This window comes from Rhineura floridana, chromosome 2 (genome assembly GCF_030035675.1).
Source record: "Rhineura floridana isolate rRhiFlo1 chromosome 2, rRhiFlo1.hap2, whole genome shotgun sequence".
Taxonomy (NCBI): domain Eukaryota; kingdom Metazoa; phylum Chordata; class Lepidosauria; order Squamata; family Rhineuridae; genus Rhineura; species Rhineura floridana.
Genome location: NC_084481.1, coordinates 144,205,784 through 144,221,834, shown reverse-complemented (window position 1 = coordinate 144,221,834; position 16,051 = coordinate 144,205,784). Strand labels below are relative to the sequence as shown.

General features: G+C 42.3%; 1 protein-coding gene across 3 annotated transcripts in view; it reads right to left on the bottom strand.

Annotated features, from left to right (window-relative positions):
• Positions 1-16,051, bottom strand: part of EHF (ETS homologous factor) — an 80,869-nt gene that overhangs the window by 16,460 nt on the left and 48,358 nt on the right. For all 3 annotated transcript variants that reach the window (XM_061610753.1, XM_061610752.1, XM_061610751.1), the window contains exons 3-7: positions 15,196-15,441; positions 11,413-11,472; positions 8,160-8,228; positions 7,991-8,059; positions 999-1,061 (exon numbers count right to left, since the gene is read on the bottom strand). In XM_061610753.1, coding sequence (XP_061466737.1) covers positions 999-1,061; positions 7,991-8,059; positions 8,160-8,228; positions 11,413-11,472; positions 15,196-15,441 — 507 coding nt within the window. The remainder of the gene's footprint in view (positions 1-998; positions 1,062-7,990; positions 8,060-8,159; positions 8,229-11,412; positions 11,473-15,195; positions 15,442-16,051) is intronic.

Here is a 16,051-nt window from a genome sequence, read left to right as displayed (position 1 = left end):
GCTGGCAAATGTTGATCACTTTTCTTATCTTGGCAGCCATCTCTCTGTAAAAGCATCAAGTGCTCCATTCTCCCGAATGAAGCATAGAGTGTTCGAGGATCGGGATATTCCCAGGGAGACCAAAATGCTTATTTACAAAGCTATTGTACTACCGACCTTACTGTATGCCTGTGAAACATGCACCATGTATAAACACCATTCCCAACTTCTTGAAAGATTCCACCAACGCTGCCTCCAGAAAATTCTGCAAATTACTTGGGAAGATAGGCGGACTAATGTTAGCGTATTGGAAGAAGCAAAGAGCACCAGTGTTGAAACAATGATCTTCCAACATCAACTTTGCTGGACCAGCCATGTTGTTCGAATGCCTGATCACCATCTTCCAAAGCAGCTACTTTACTCCCAACTTAAGGATGGAAAACGGAATATCAGTGGACAGCAAAAGAGGTTTAAAGATGTTTTTAAAGCTAATCTAAAAAAATGTAACATGAGCATCGAGAACTGGGAAGCTTTGGCCCATGGGCGTCCCAATTGGAGGTCGGCCATTATCAAAGGTGCTATGGACTTTGAAGAAGCATGAGTACAGGGTGAAAGGGACAAACGAGCTAAGCGGAAGGCACATCAAACAAATCCTCATTGTGACCATCTTCCATCTGGAAACCTATGTCCTCACTGTGGGAGGCTGTGTGGATCCAGAATTGGCCTCCACAGTCATTTACGGACCCACTATTAAAGACCTTACCCTGGAAGACAATCTTACTTGGCCACGAGTGATCGCCAATGAATGAAGGATAATACTTAAAAGAGTCCCACAGCAAAGGGCCTTCATTTATTTCTAAGATAATTTAAATTCTATGGAAATTACATTCTTTGAACATTGAGAATTTTGCATCCAATTCCTTCTCTGTTGCTTCTGTTTTTCAGTGCTATCTGCTCTGCCAGTAAATATTTAATCAGTCCCACCTTGCACTGCAATGATTCTCTAGTAGCTGACTTACTGTGTTTCTTGTTGTGAGGTTTTGGAAGGTGGTCTTGTATTTTTTTCACACCTGAAGCATCATCTGTAACAGAGAAAAGGGTTAGTTCTTGCACCTGTTCTGGCACCCGCACACCTGATCCTGTTATAGAGATGATCATATGACAAGCCTAATCTACACACAAGCATACTATTTCACGGAGCTTGGAAAGGTTACTTTTTGGAACTATAACTCCCAGCAGACCCAGCCAGCATGGCCACTGGATTGGGCTGATGGGAGTTGTAGTTCAAAAAAGTAACTTTTCCAAAATCTGATATTTCAATTATATCCTGTTTTTCAACAATATAGTTCTCAAAGTAGCTTGCAATAACAAGAAACCTAACATAATAGTATATTTGCATTCAAGTACAAATCTTCACACGAAGTTTAAAATAAAACAGCAGGAACATAACATCAGCACATTCTAAAATCACAAAAAATTCAGAGAACAAAAATGTTTCCATAAATGCTTAAACACATCCATTAAACAGGTCTGATGGATCTCACAGAGAAGTTACACCACCCAAGTGTCATCTTTGTAATTCTATTGTATTTTACTCTATGTTGTGCACCGCCCTGAGAGCCTTTTGGCTGTGGGCGGTGTAGAAATCGAAATAAATAAAATAAATAAATAAAATAAATCTCTCTTTATTATCACTGTTGTTTTATTGACATTGCATTGTCTTGTTTATTACATTGTACTGCGTTGATGGATTTTTCCTTTGTGTTGTTATGTTTAAATTCATACTATTATTTCTTCAATTATTTTGTATAATAAACTGCTTAATTTGTTTCGGTTACAATCCTCAGTATGTGGTAGGGATGGAATGATCTGTCAATTTCTATTGTCTCAGTTTCTCGTTTTTCCAACCTTAAATTCATTTCTACACATTTCTACAGCAATATTTTTTAAAAAATTCAATTAATTTCACATTTAAAGCCAAATTTATCAAATTTTCAGTTTCCAAAACGATATGAGAACCAACACAGTCATTCTCAAAAATTCGCACTTATCCAAAATTTTGATGCAGTTCTCTAGCCAAACAAGGTTGCATATATTAGAAAACGTGCTTAAAAGTGAATATATTACTGAAAATAACATACAAAATGCATTATATTAGCAGAAAATGTATGCAAAAATGTGTACATTGGTCAAAACTGTATACAAAATGTGTTTAGTAAGAGGAAATTCACACTAAAATGCTGAAGAAATTTTATTACAGTTTTTTTAAAAAAACTGCTGCAGAACGGAATTTTAGATTGAGAAAATGAAAAACCAAGAGAATCTAAATGGATAGATCTTTCTATCCCTAGTGCCAGGACATCAAGGGACAAGCATAAGAACAAAATAACACTTCGCATGCTGGATCAGACTCCAACTCCACCCTCTTTAGGTGCTCAGCATGGACACACAAGAGCTAAGTGGGTTGGGGAACAGGCAGGGCCAGCTCCAGGCATGCAGGGGCCCTTGGGCATCACCTTGCCCTGCCCCCCCGGTGGGTGGGTGGGTGTACGCGCACATGTATGCGCATGCGTGCCCCCCGCACACCCACCCACGCCCCCCTACCTGTCTAGTCTTTACCATTGCCCTTAATGAAGATGGTGGCTGCGGTTTCCCTAAGGGGAATGAAGCCTCCGCCGCCATCTTTGTTGATGGCACACGTGCATGCTATGCACACACATCTCTGCCATCAACTAAGATGGTGGCAGTGGCTTCAGTACCTTAGGGAAGCTGCGGCTGCCATCTTCATTAAGGGCAATGCTAAAAAGCCAGCTGACAGGTAAGTTGGGGGTGTGGGGGTGTGCGGAATGTGGAAGGGGAGCAGAGGGCCCCTTGGGGCCCCTCAGGGGCTCCTGTAGCTCCGGGGCCCTTGGGCCAGTGCCCAACCTGGCCGCTCATTAGAACCGGTCCTGGGAACAGGTATACTCATACTCATCGCCAGCACCAGACTTCAAAGAGGCCTCAGGACAGGACCACCAATAATAATTAAATGTTATTAAATTATTAAATTTATACATCTGTGCAATCTTTTTTAAAGCCTTTTTAAGTTTGTGGCTGTCACCACATCTGTGAACTCCACAAGTGAATCACCCACTGGGTGAAGCAATATTGTTTCTCAGACTTGAACCTCCTGCCAGTCAACTTCATTGAGGGCCAACTCCAAGTTCTAATATTGTGAGGGAAAGAGGAAAATCTCCCTCAGACAAAACTGAAATGAAATGGGACACAAGCAGTCCTGGCACACCCTATGCTAGATCCCATGTAGCCCCATTATTCACCAGAATGTGTTATGAAGAATTTCCCTCTGTTATTTTCTTGTAATTGATCAAATGCAAAATTTGGACAGTGGTAAAAATTGATTAGATTAGGCTTCCTGTGCCTAATCCCACTTTTCTAGTAAAATAACACTCAAAGCAGTTTACAATACAAAGTAGCAAAAATACAATATAAAATTCTACCTATTCAATATAATATCAAGAACAACAATGTATTCCTGCTGCTGTCCCCAACAGAGCAGAGTCTGTGGGACTCTGACCCTGATACCCCAAAAGATCACCCAAAAGTGCTGTCCTTCACCCTCAGGCATCAGCCCTTCACATCTCTGGTCTCCCTCAGGCTGCTCCCCTTCATCTCACGCTCCACCAGCATCTCACACTCCAGCTGGTCAGCATCAGCTGAGAGTCACAGGACAAAACACCTTTTATTTTATTTATTATTAAATTTATATCCTGCCCTTCCTCCCAAAGGTGTCCAGGGCAGCAAACACACAAGTGGTAAAACAATTAAAACATCTAAAAGCATCTAAAAACAATTTCAGTTGAGATGCAGACCTTTTCCCTTAGGCTTGCCTGTAGTGTAGAATACACCCACATAATGAGGTGTTTCTGATGGAATGGAAAAATCAAACACTCCATGGGCAAAAAAGTCAGTGTTAGGAACTCTTGGTAGACAAATAGGGACAAATTTCCCTTCCCTTTATTGATGCAACAGTATACCTGGGGATGCGGGGGAATCAGGTTTCTAAGCACTGTCAGTTCTATACTAATGAAAGAAAGAAAATGCCCTCTGTTTGCCACTTAGCACTTAAGGAGAGGCCGGTATATTGAATGCACACCACTTTAGAAACAAGAAAAAGAAAAAGGAGCTAAAGGCATGCCTGACTAATCTACTGTTGGCAATCAGTTCCCATTTAGCAGTGGTACATCACCAATTGCCAGGAACCTGTGTTGTGTCTGCAAAAGATTAGTGCCAGAGAAGCTTAAAGCCCACACACATTCTTCCACCTACATACATGCATAAACAGTCACCATAGCTTTCAATGGAAATGAGCCATTTGCATGTGCAAATGACTTACAGTAACTACCAGCCTCTCTGCACAAACTTGTCTGGACTGTTTTTTGTTGCAATAGTGATAAGCGCTCCAGGAAAATGGCCTTCCATTAGATTCTGCTGGAAGAGAAAAGCAGGCGAGTCCTTTACCCGCAGCAGAAAACCAGCTAATTACACTTGTGCCTCTTTCTGCATTGCCAAGTTGATAGAGCACCATCCTCTTGTACAATTTGCTGAGCTTGTGGGAAAGCCACAAAAACTAATTAAGTCTTGATATTTCTGCCCTTATTGAAGCAAGCCTGCCATAAAACCTACAGCCACTGGGAATTTTGCTCTGAGAATGAGAAACCCGGGAATTTAAAATTACTGTCCCGAGGGAGGTGGGGATCCTTGCTGCTTTTGAATTAGGCAGTTATTTTATTCTACTGAAATCAGGGCACAATCCTATACCGGAGTTCCACCTGCCAAGGGGACTTTAGGATTTGGCAGAAACCTTGCTACACTGGAAGAATGGCATATATGTCACCATTCCTGTCTGGACACAATGCCATCATGACAGATATGCCAGTGGAATGCCTGCCATTCCTGTCTGGACACAATGCTGGTTGGTAGAGCTGTTCGGTTGGTAAAGATATGCCAGTGATATGGCTGAAACAGGATAGAATTTTGTGGAGGATGTGTGCGGCACAGGGGAGAAAACACACTTACTCCAGATCCAGTACCTCTTCAATCCACAGCCATGCATCTGCGGGCAGCACCTCTTTATACTAGCCCCAGACCTGGCGCATGCAATTTCCCTCCCAATGAATTCAGTGGGAAATGAAAAAATAGTCACATCAGTGTCCAGAATGTAGGACATGTTGTAACTCAGCACCTAATCACAGCATGCCACCATCACTATTTAAACAATATACAGGGAGAATCTAACTCACATAAAAGGGTGAATGGCATGGGATTGCCAGAAGGAGGGGTGGGCCAAAAGGGCTGTTTACTCCTCTGTCCTGGCTCAGATGTACCTTTCCTTGTGTGAGATTGTGCTCTGGATTAGGGATGGTGTAGAATATTAGCAAAATCAGATTTGGTAGCGAATTCTAGGATAATCCATAACTTCATCTCATCATGGAACAGACTCCCACTCTTTGTCATAATTATTTATGTAATTATTTTTAATCTGCTGCTGCTGTGTACATTGTATAAATATACAGCAGCATAAAGAATAACAGAAAAAAGTACATAATTTTTCAGAAAAAAAAGAACAAAAAAAAAGAACAACCAAACAAAAGAACTGGGAATCGCAATAACTAGCGGAACACAATTTATGGCGAATAGGAACTGGCAGCCCATTTGACAAATTGAAAAACAGAACAGAATCAGGTGGCAAACCCCATCCCTACTCTGGATTCAAATCAGAGAACTCTATAATGGAAAATATAAAGTTCTCTCCCAACTTGGAATCTCCTTGCAGCCCCAGTGCTCCTGCTGCCTATGATTGTTGAGATGGAGGGAGGGACAGGATGCTCTGATGTATCTGATTGCTACCTACTCTATGTTATGTTGCTACTGTGGTTGCTTAAGTGGTCTTCGCAGTGTGGGTTCAAATCCAGGGGCCCTCTCTCTCTCTCACCTGACATGACTGCTTCCCCCCCCCCAGGCATGCAAACAGAGAGTCGGGCATATTCTCCCATTACCTCAGGGACTTCTTAAACCCTTGTCCCAGGGAGGGCTGTGCATGTTCTGTGCAGACCCTCTCCCCAAGAAGCTATTGGGTGCTTTGTGGGATATCTTCCACTTTGTGCGTGTTGAGCTCATAAAACAGTGGTTGTGAAGAGATTCAAATCCTTGTCTGAAGGGGGTGCCTAGGACTGGTGGTGTCACTGATGGCTGTGCAACTGGGTCTCAGCATGGACTGTGGGTGCTGCGGCATCATCTTGCTTGCTGTGTACATGGAGATGTAAAGTGGTATGCTGGAGTGTGCCTCTGTCACTGTGAAGTCATTGGCTGTCTCTGTGTGTGGGCAGATTGGGTGTGCTGTGCCAGCATAGGTCACATCCACAGCATACATTTAAAGCACACTTAATGTACATTTAAAGCATGTGGCTTCCTAGGAACATAGGAAGCTGCCTTACACTGAGTCAGACCCATTGGTCCATCTAGTTCAGTATGGTCTACACTGACTGGTAGTGGCTTTGCAGGGTTTCAGACAGGAGAAACTCCCAGTCCTACCTGGAGATGCCATGGATTGAACCTGGGACCTTCTGGGTGCCCTTTCTCCGAAGAATCTTGAGAACTGTAGTTTGTTAAAGGTGCTGGGAATTGTAGCTCTGTAAGGGGTAAACTACCAGTACCAGGATTCTTTGGAGGAAGCCATGTTCTTTAAATATGTGTTAAATTTACTTAAAGTATATGGTGTGGATGTGACTATATACCCTGACTGGTGGGCACTGACTGTATTTCCAGAGTCGACGTGGGAGTGTCTGTCATTTTTGTATCACTTTTATATTTTCTACTTGCGTGCTTTGCCTGACCTTCCCCAGAATAAACACATCTTGGATACGGCAGCTGTATCCCGATGCCCTGTATAATGGAACCATAGGATTGCTTGACTATTGCTTGCCAGAGAATTCGTAATCAATTCTTTCACATCTGTGAAAACAATGGCTTATCATTTTGACACAGAGATGTTTCAAGCATGAGAAGTTTTTGAAGGTTAGCACTAAAAAAAAGATGATGTTTCAACAAAGGTGTCTTGCAAAACTTGGGAAAGAGAGAAAAAACCACAGTATTTGCATATGATTAATGAATAAGCCGCCTCTTTTTACAAAATATGTAACTTCAGTTTTTTACAGCGCTGTGCCCTTCTCATACCACCCTTTCTCTCTAGATCTGACAAGAAAGAGAATAAAACACACCACAACAGGGAGCTTGAGTGAACCTCACCACTGTCAGAGAGATCTGAAGAGCTGGCAGCCATTTTTATGACAATGAATGGACAGTAAAAGGAAAAGACAAACATCAGTTGCTGAGCTCATTTGTTTGAAGTCTGTGTTACTGAGGTAAATCAGGCTGTTTAGCTGCTGTAGATCAAAGTTACATTAAACATGCATACATTTTCCTGCCATTTATAATCGCCTATTTGAAAATAGGATTGTCTTTTTTTCCTGAAAACATTGCAAATTCCACAGCATGGGCATTCTGTGCTGTAGTGATTAAGAACTGGATTATGACTGGGACAACACAAGTTCAATCCTAATTCATTCACAAGTTGACCTTGGCTAGTCACTATCTCTCAGCCGAATGAAGATAAAATGAAAGATGGTAGAACTGTGTATACTAACTTGATCCCCTTAGAGGAAGGGGGAGGGGAATTAATATGTGATTAATATGCAAGTATGATTAATGTCATAGTCTTCTATGTAGGTCAAACAGTAATAGAGCCAGTGAGGCTGAGGAATCAAGGCAGAGACAGCCACACACATTCTAATCATTAGTTCAGGCCATGTTCTGAAGTCTATATTCATAATGAACCATACACAAAACTGGAATGAATATACACATCAAAGGGAATGGGATGTCAATTTATAGAGAAATCAGAGAGCATGAGGTGACCATCTGGCCTAAATGATGAGACTTGAGATATTCTTACCAATAGGCTGGTGACTGCTAGTGTTGATTGAAATCTGTGCTCGACAATACGCTTTGCTGTCCACTAATTCTGAGATTTAAAAAGAAAGAGTATTATTTAATATAATGTCTTGTTAAAACAGTATCCTGGAATCATTTGAAAATGCTTCATAGGTTGATGAGTTAGTTACCTACTGTGCCACCATATCCACCCTCATAGAAATAGTTATCTTCTTTCCATGATGCCATTAAAGATGGATCTTAACAACAAATAAACAAAAAGAAACAATACAGCGAAAGTCAATATTGATAAACTAATACAGTAAAAATCTTTTTTAAAAATGCTCCATATTCAGTACATACACTGCAAACCCAGCCAAAATTAAGCATTTGAATGTTTCACTGTTTTTTAAAAAATGCAGTGGAAGAAACTGACTGGTCTGGATTTACAGAATGAGACATTCTGTCCTCCACGTGATTTGAAGAGCTGACAGTTGGGTATGTTGGATTCTGTTGCCGGGGTTGCTGTGATGGGCAGATGGGGCTGTTTTCTTCTGATCAGTAAATGAGGGGAAAGATCACAAATGTGCATCTGTTGTACCAGTGTGACAACGGGTGCTTTGGTAAGAGAGCAGGAAAGGCTCTGCCCAAACCTTTCTCACTGAAATTCATTCCCAGTGCATTTTGTATAGTCAAATGTGGCAGTGAAAGAGAGATTGCAGCTGCAGAATTATGCACATAATCTACAACTGAAATCACACAGAAGTGCTTAACTTAACCTGAATTTGCCCTGGATTTCGAAACTCCTCACCTGGGGGGCTGACACTCTTATGATAGATGGCCAGAGGCAAAATATATTGTTGTTCACAGAGAAATAACACAAAGGTTTCAAAATCATTCTAAAATTTCCTTTTGAAGCATAGCACATACTTAGTGAGCATGATACTCGTGGATATTGTTACAGAAGTATAATCAATCTGTACAAGCACATGTTGCTTTTTAGGAGTTGTTAAGTTTGTTTCTGTTTGTGTTTCAAAATACAAGGTGAATTTGGGGATCTGTTTGTCTTTTAAAGCAATGATTGTGATTATAGCTTAAAATGAATCACTTGCTAAGTCATTGTGCTTGGCTAGGTTAAGAATTATGACATAGGAATTTAGTCGATCTTCTACTTCGCAGCTACGTGTTTAGGCATCCCAAACCTATGTCCTGAGAACAGCACACACCCTCTTGTTGTTTAGACACCTGATCTAGCCATTGTTTTCTCTAAAAACAAGCCTCACCCAAGTGGGGCTTGGAAGAATGATTGTTTTTGCAGTTCTTCAAGGTGTAAAAATCCCTCCATTTGCAACCTAGTTAGCATAATTCAATGTAAATGGGCTCCCATTGGTACATGTTACTAATTTCACGTACAGAAAATAAAAAATAATCTCCCATGGAGACTGGCCCATTAGAGTGAATGGGGCATTGACTCATCAAATCAGTCTGCCCTCAGTCAGTCCCCACCTACCTGCCAGCCTTCTTTCTTACAACTGGTCCAGAGGTGGCCCTGCCTGTCATCTTCTTCCTCCGTAGCCTTGGAGAATTTACCAAGGAGGAGTATGGGGACAAAACTAGAATTAGTTGGCTGTGCCTGTGGACAGAGCTGTCTGTGCCGTGCACCCTGCCCTCCACTCCCTTCTCTAGCCTGTTGTCCTCAGGTACAGTGGAGGACTGGCCCTGTGCCAGTCTTGAAGGAAGATTTAACTTCCAGTCTGGTTGGTTTTTATACATGGAACAGGCGGGGGCATCACCTTTTCCTAAGTCTGACCTGCCTAGATTATCAAGTACCTTCAACCTCTAAAGGTGAACCCCATTACATTCCCTTAACTCCAAACACTGCAATATCATTTCTACTAAAAAGCTAAATTTGGTAGGAATATATAGTGTCAGACTATTTGTCCATCCCTCTTGGAGTGTTTTTGTGTGGATTATGTCCTTGAACTCTGATCATTCCTCTTGTTTCTCTGGGAGAGGGAGAGGGAGAGAGAGAGAGAGAGAGAGAGAGAGAGAGAGAGAGAGAGAGCAATCTACTCTGTAAAGGAAAAATGGATTTGTTACTCTGCCTTCTTTTGCCTCTTGCCCTGTCCACCACTGGCAAGTGGCCCCTGGAAGGTTGACCAGAAGGAAGTGTGGCCCTTGGAATGAAAAAGTTCTTCAATCCTGTTATAATTGGTAATGCCAGAGTATTATAAGCTGTGGTTATATTGAGTCAGACCATGTGGCCCTTTTGCTCAGTATTGCCAACACTGACTGGCAGCAAGTCTCCAGGATTTCAGAGAGAGGTTTCTCTCAGCCCTACCTAGAGATGCCAAGAGCTGAATCTGGGACCTTCTACGTGCAAAGCAGATATTTTTCCACTAAGGTACAGCCCTTCCCTGTAGTTTTAGCAGGTAAAAAGTTAAATGAGGGAAGGGGAAATATTTTGCGCAAACTCCTATGACACTGAGGACAAACATTCTGGGGGTGGGGGGGGAAATGCCTTATAGAAAGCTTCCATAAAATCACTTGATTTTATTTATTTATTTATTTATTTATTGGATTTATTAGTCGCCCATCTGGGAGGATATCCAACCACTCTGGGCGACGTACAATCAGAAGTATAAAATTACAATGAACAATAGACATAAAGACATTAATACATTAAAATCACCACCAATAACTGCAGAGCCCACAGAACCTAATTTTAAGTTGTTCTGAGTTTATGGCTAACTTTAACTTATTTAAACTGTATCCCTGTTGTACCTTGCTTGGAAAAGGCAGGATATATTTAAATACATAGAAGTATTGAGAAGATCCATTTGAAATCCACTTTACCCATCCCATCTTGAGCAGCTCAGAGACAAAGATTTGATGAACTTCTTCTGGTTCTTACCCTGGTAGACACTGTTCGGGTTGCTGACGGTGGGGATGCTTTTGGGCTCTCCAGCAGAGCTCTCCTCATCAGAGAAGGTGCTGGAGGGGCAATCCAGCGTCTCCGCCTTGTCCACAGCCTGCCTGATGCGCTGAGGGATGTCATAGTGCTCTGTGCTGCCTTCAAAGTGAGCCACTGTGAAAGGGGGGTTGTTCTCACCATGCTTTCTGCATGCTGCTGCTTCTGGTTTTTATTAATTTCCAAATGAATTGGTAGCAGCTTATGCGGTTTTTAAAAACTCTTTTAACATCATCAGCTTTCTTTAAAAAGAAATTCAAGCCACAATTCAGCCAGCATTAAGCCCCTTTACATCCCATTGACTTCAACAAGAGGTATGAGAATGTGCTTGACTCTCACCTATTGCAGTCAATGGGACTTGAAAAGTGTTCAATGTTTACTCATTCTCGGTCCATACAAACATTATCTTTGTTCCTTTCTATTTGGAATTGTTCTCTATTGTTTGGCACACCAATACTACCACCATCACCCACCTGTTTGTTCTGTCTTAACAATGACATTGTGTGATGGGTACATTTCACTTCCACACTGACCTGCAAGAGAATGCAGTGGGCAACTCAATATACAATATACAAAAAAAAGGAGGATTTTAAAGACACATCAGCAAACCAGTTGATCTGTTTTGACAACGGAAATCTACACCACCTGACAGCAGCACTAGTGACAGATTTATAGCAGAGTGAAAAAGAAAAGCCATCAGCTGCTTTATAGCTTCTGTATAAGAATGCCTTCCCATAGGATTCTTGCTCCTGGCTCCTTGGCATAAATCACAAGCAAACACATGTATTATTCTTCCTCTTGTAAAAATATTACTCGTGGGAGTAACTTGACAGGAGCACACCTGTGAGGATGAGTTTCAAGGCAGGAAACAGCCCTCAGCTGTTCGGCAATGTAATTCTCTTATCCAGCATGAAAAGTCATTTTCACAGACAGGTAAGTTTTAACTTTACAAAGGATTGAGAGCATAAAGACATACACACACACACGAGAAACATTCAGTGTCCTCCCTGTCTACCTTCATCTCTGGCTCTCTACACATCCCAGTTTGTACCTTCCTATTTACTTAAACCAGTTAACATGACCATTCTAACACTTTTGCTAGCATGATCTCTGAGACATGGATTTCATGCTCAGTATACTCAGTTTTCCATGCTAAGGCAATGTTGCCCTGGTTTTCAGCTATGTTAAAGATCTGATATTGCTCTGATGACCATATAAAAAGATGCCAGAGCTCACAAAAGTTGGACCAGAATGAATTTGCCTGACTTATGTTGTGTTGCAGCTTGCACAAACCACACACACTCCTAGTTGTTTCAAGGAACATGAAGGATATGTTTTTGAAAGAGGTGGTGATCCAACAGTTCCTGAAAAAGCCCACCCTGGACCCATTGGTTTGTGACAACTACCAACTGGTGCAAATAGCCCCTTCTAAGGGAAGGTGATTGAGAGGGTTGTGGCACAGCAATTGCAAATACTCTTGGATGAAACAGATTATCTTGACCCATCCGTCTGGGTTCAGGCCTGGTTATGGGACTGAATCAGCCTTGGTCGTCCTGATGGATGACCTTTATCGGGAGAAGGACAGGTAGAGTGCGATCCTGTTATTCTTGATCTCTCAGCAGCTTTTGATACAATTGACCATGGTATCCTTCTGGGCCGACCAGGTGAGATGGGTATTGGAGGGACTGTTTTACAGTGGTTCAAATACTATCTCCAAGGTCATTCTCAGAGAATAGCATTGGGTGACTGTCTTTCGGCCCCCTGGCAGTTGTGCTGTGGGGTGCCGCAGGGTACCATCTTGTCTCGTTAACATCTATATGAAGCTCTTGGGAGCAGTCATGAGGAGATATGGGGCGAGGTGTCAGCAGTATGCTGATGATACCCAGCTTTATTTCTCCGTAACATCTGAATCAGCAGAGGCCATCAAGCCCTGGACCAGTGTCTAGACTCGGTGGTGGGCTAAATGAAGGCCAATAAACTGAGTCTGAATCCTAGCAAGATGGAGGTGCTCTGGGTTGGTGGTTCCTGAGTTCGGATAATTGGTTAGTTGCCTGCTTTGAATAGGGTCGTACTCCCTCTGAAAGAGCAGGTGCATAGTCTGGGGGCACTCCTGGATTCATCTTTATCACTAGAGGCCCAGATGACATGAGTGGCTAGGAGTGCCTTTTATCAGCTTCGGCTGGTAAGACAGCTGCATCCATTTCTGGACCGGGATAGCCTGAGCACTGTTGTCCATGCACTGGTAACCTCCAGGCTGGATTACTGTAATGCGCTCTATGTGGGGCTGCCCTTGAGGTTGGTCCAAAAGTTGCAGCTGGTGCAAAATGTGGCAGCATGACTGCTCACTGGGGCAGGGTATCACCAACATGTCACCCCAGTGCTGAAAGAATTGTACTGGCTGCCCATTTGCTACTGGGTCAAGTTCAAGGTTCTAGTTTTGGTGCATAAAGCCCTATATAGTTTGGGACCAGGATACCTGAAAGACCGTCTTACCCCTTATATACCCAGTCTATCACTGCGCTCTGCAGGTGAGGGGCTCCTGCAGATACCATCTTATCAGGAGGTCTGTTCTGCACAACATAGGAAACGGACCTTTAGTGTGGCAGCACCTACCCTGTGGAACTCCCTACCCTTAAATATTAGGCAGGCGCCATCTCTGTTATCTTTTCGGCACCTACTGAAGCCTTTCCTCTTTCAACAAGCCTTTTAAGTGGAGACCTATCCCTGTCTGTGTCTGTGTTGGAATTGCTTTTTAATATGTTCTTAAACCTTCTTGTTTTAATGTGCTTTAAAGTTTGCTTCTATTATGTTTTAAACTTTTTAGGGCTTTTGTTTGCCATCCTGGGCTTCTGCTGGGAGGAAGGGCAGGATGTAAATCAAATAATAAATAAATAAATAAACTGTTGATCATCAGTATATTAGATATCAATACAGAAATCAAGTGGTAAACTAATGCAGTCACCAGAACACTGAACATAAAGTTCAAACAGAAATGTTACAGAGGGACAACAATGAAGCACATGTAGGTAGAAAAGTAATTTATTTATTTATTTATTTGATTATTTGATTTATATCCTGTCCTTCCTCCCAGCAGGAGCCCAGGGCGGCAAAGTAATGCAAATGATGAGAAACGTCAGTCCAGAGATTGAATGAGAACCTCCAGGCCTATCTATCTGGCCACAGTCCCTCTCCAGCCACACCCTCTCCCAGGGCACACCCCTCTCTGGCCTTGCTTCACATCCTCCTTGAGTGTTTTCATTGGCTGCAACCTGTCCTTGAACTCTGATAATGCCTCTTGCTTCCTTGGCTAAAGGATCAAGATGGGTGTGTGGGTGAGTATAGAAAGTAGCCTCCTGTACAAAGGTAACATTTAAATTCATTGCTCTGCCCACTTTTGCCTCTGACCCCTCACCCCACCCACCATTGCTATGTAGCTCCCAGAAGGAAAAAAGTTCCCCACCCCGGTGTAAAAAAAGCTACTCATTACAAATATGAAGGGGACATTGTACATGTGACTCAGAGTGATGGTGGGTATATCCCTCCTGCTTCTCATGGTCAGCTATGGAGGACCACAATGGGATGATACTGTCACATCAAAAAGGACACTGGTGATCTTTACTTCTGCTTATCAATCCTGAATATTACATGCACATGTATGCGTACCCTTTACTCCTTTGTTCTCTCTTATTGTTTGTTTCCTTTGTACAATTTTAGGTTTTGTGTTGCATTGTTAAAAACTTAATAAAAACATTCTAAAAATATGAAGGGGATGGTAATATAATTTGAGAGTTGGGCAATCAGAAAGTGGAATAGAACATAGTTGATTCCATTATAAAAATAGTACATAGATGTTTGTCACTAAGCAAATCTTATGTGCAACACACTCCTCCACACCCATAGCCCCAATTGCATCATTATAATCCTGCCATGGATTCCACCAGGAAGACAACAGTTATTTCAGCAGGCCTAGAAGAGAACTCGGAAGAGAACGATCATGTGTAGTGCTGTCCAGATGTTTTTAAAAAATACTTTGCATGGCCATCCTTAACAGAGAGTGGTTGTTATGCTCTGCATATGTTTTATGTGACAAATGAGTTCCAAGAGATTTATTTAATCACAAAAGTTTTCTCATCTCTCAACAGCCTTACATTTCTCCAACAGTTGCACTTCAGGAACATGTAATTTGCAGAATTGTGTATCTGGTCCCAAACCCCTTATACTTCAGGCTGTTATTTTTGCTTTACTGTGTTATTTACCATTCCACTTCAGGTGATGAAGGCTGCTGTAAAGAAGCTGTCCAGCTGTGCCAGCTGCCCGGGTGAAATCTTGCAAGCTCATGTTGCACAGATGTTCTCCACTGATATCAAACTCCTGGAAAGGAATACAGGTGGCATCGAGCTGGTTGGTGTCCAAGAGGTGCTGAAGCCATTCCCACACCTGATACTTTGTCCAATACCGAGGATGTATTTCATGCCACTGAGTTCCAAAGAAACTGCCTGATGCTGCAAGAAAAGACTTGAGTCATTTGCTTGACCAACATCACCATCAGATAATGCAGGTAAAATATTTTTTAAAATTTAGCTATTAAAATATTTATATCCTGCCTTTTGATCCAAAAGTTTCTTACAAAACCTTAAAAATTCATAATATAATTACAACAAAACAAAAGGTTGTATCCAACCAGTAGTATAGAGGCAAATTCAGATGTGCAGGGTCCCTTCATGATAGGCCACACACACCCCTTTTTTGCTGCTGGGTTGAGAGTGAGATCTTTGTTATTGCACTGTTAATGCCTTCTCCCACAACAACAGACATTCCAAGGAACCAATAAGCATGAAAGGGTGCTAGCTACTGAGAAGAGTCTTCTCAGTGGCTGAAGCACCTACTTTCACTCTGGCTCCAATCTGCAGAAAAGACAAGGAAGCATGCTAGAAGATTCTTCTCAGTGGCTAACACCAGGGCCGGCACCAAGCATGACTGGGCCCTTGGGCACCAGCCTGCCCCGCCCATGGTGCCATTGCCCAACATCCTCCCCATATGGTGGCATGCGCCCCACCTACCTCTCATGTCGTATGAATGAGGTGCATACATAGCGTGCATGCTGCAATCAAC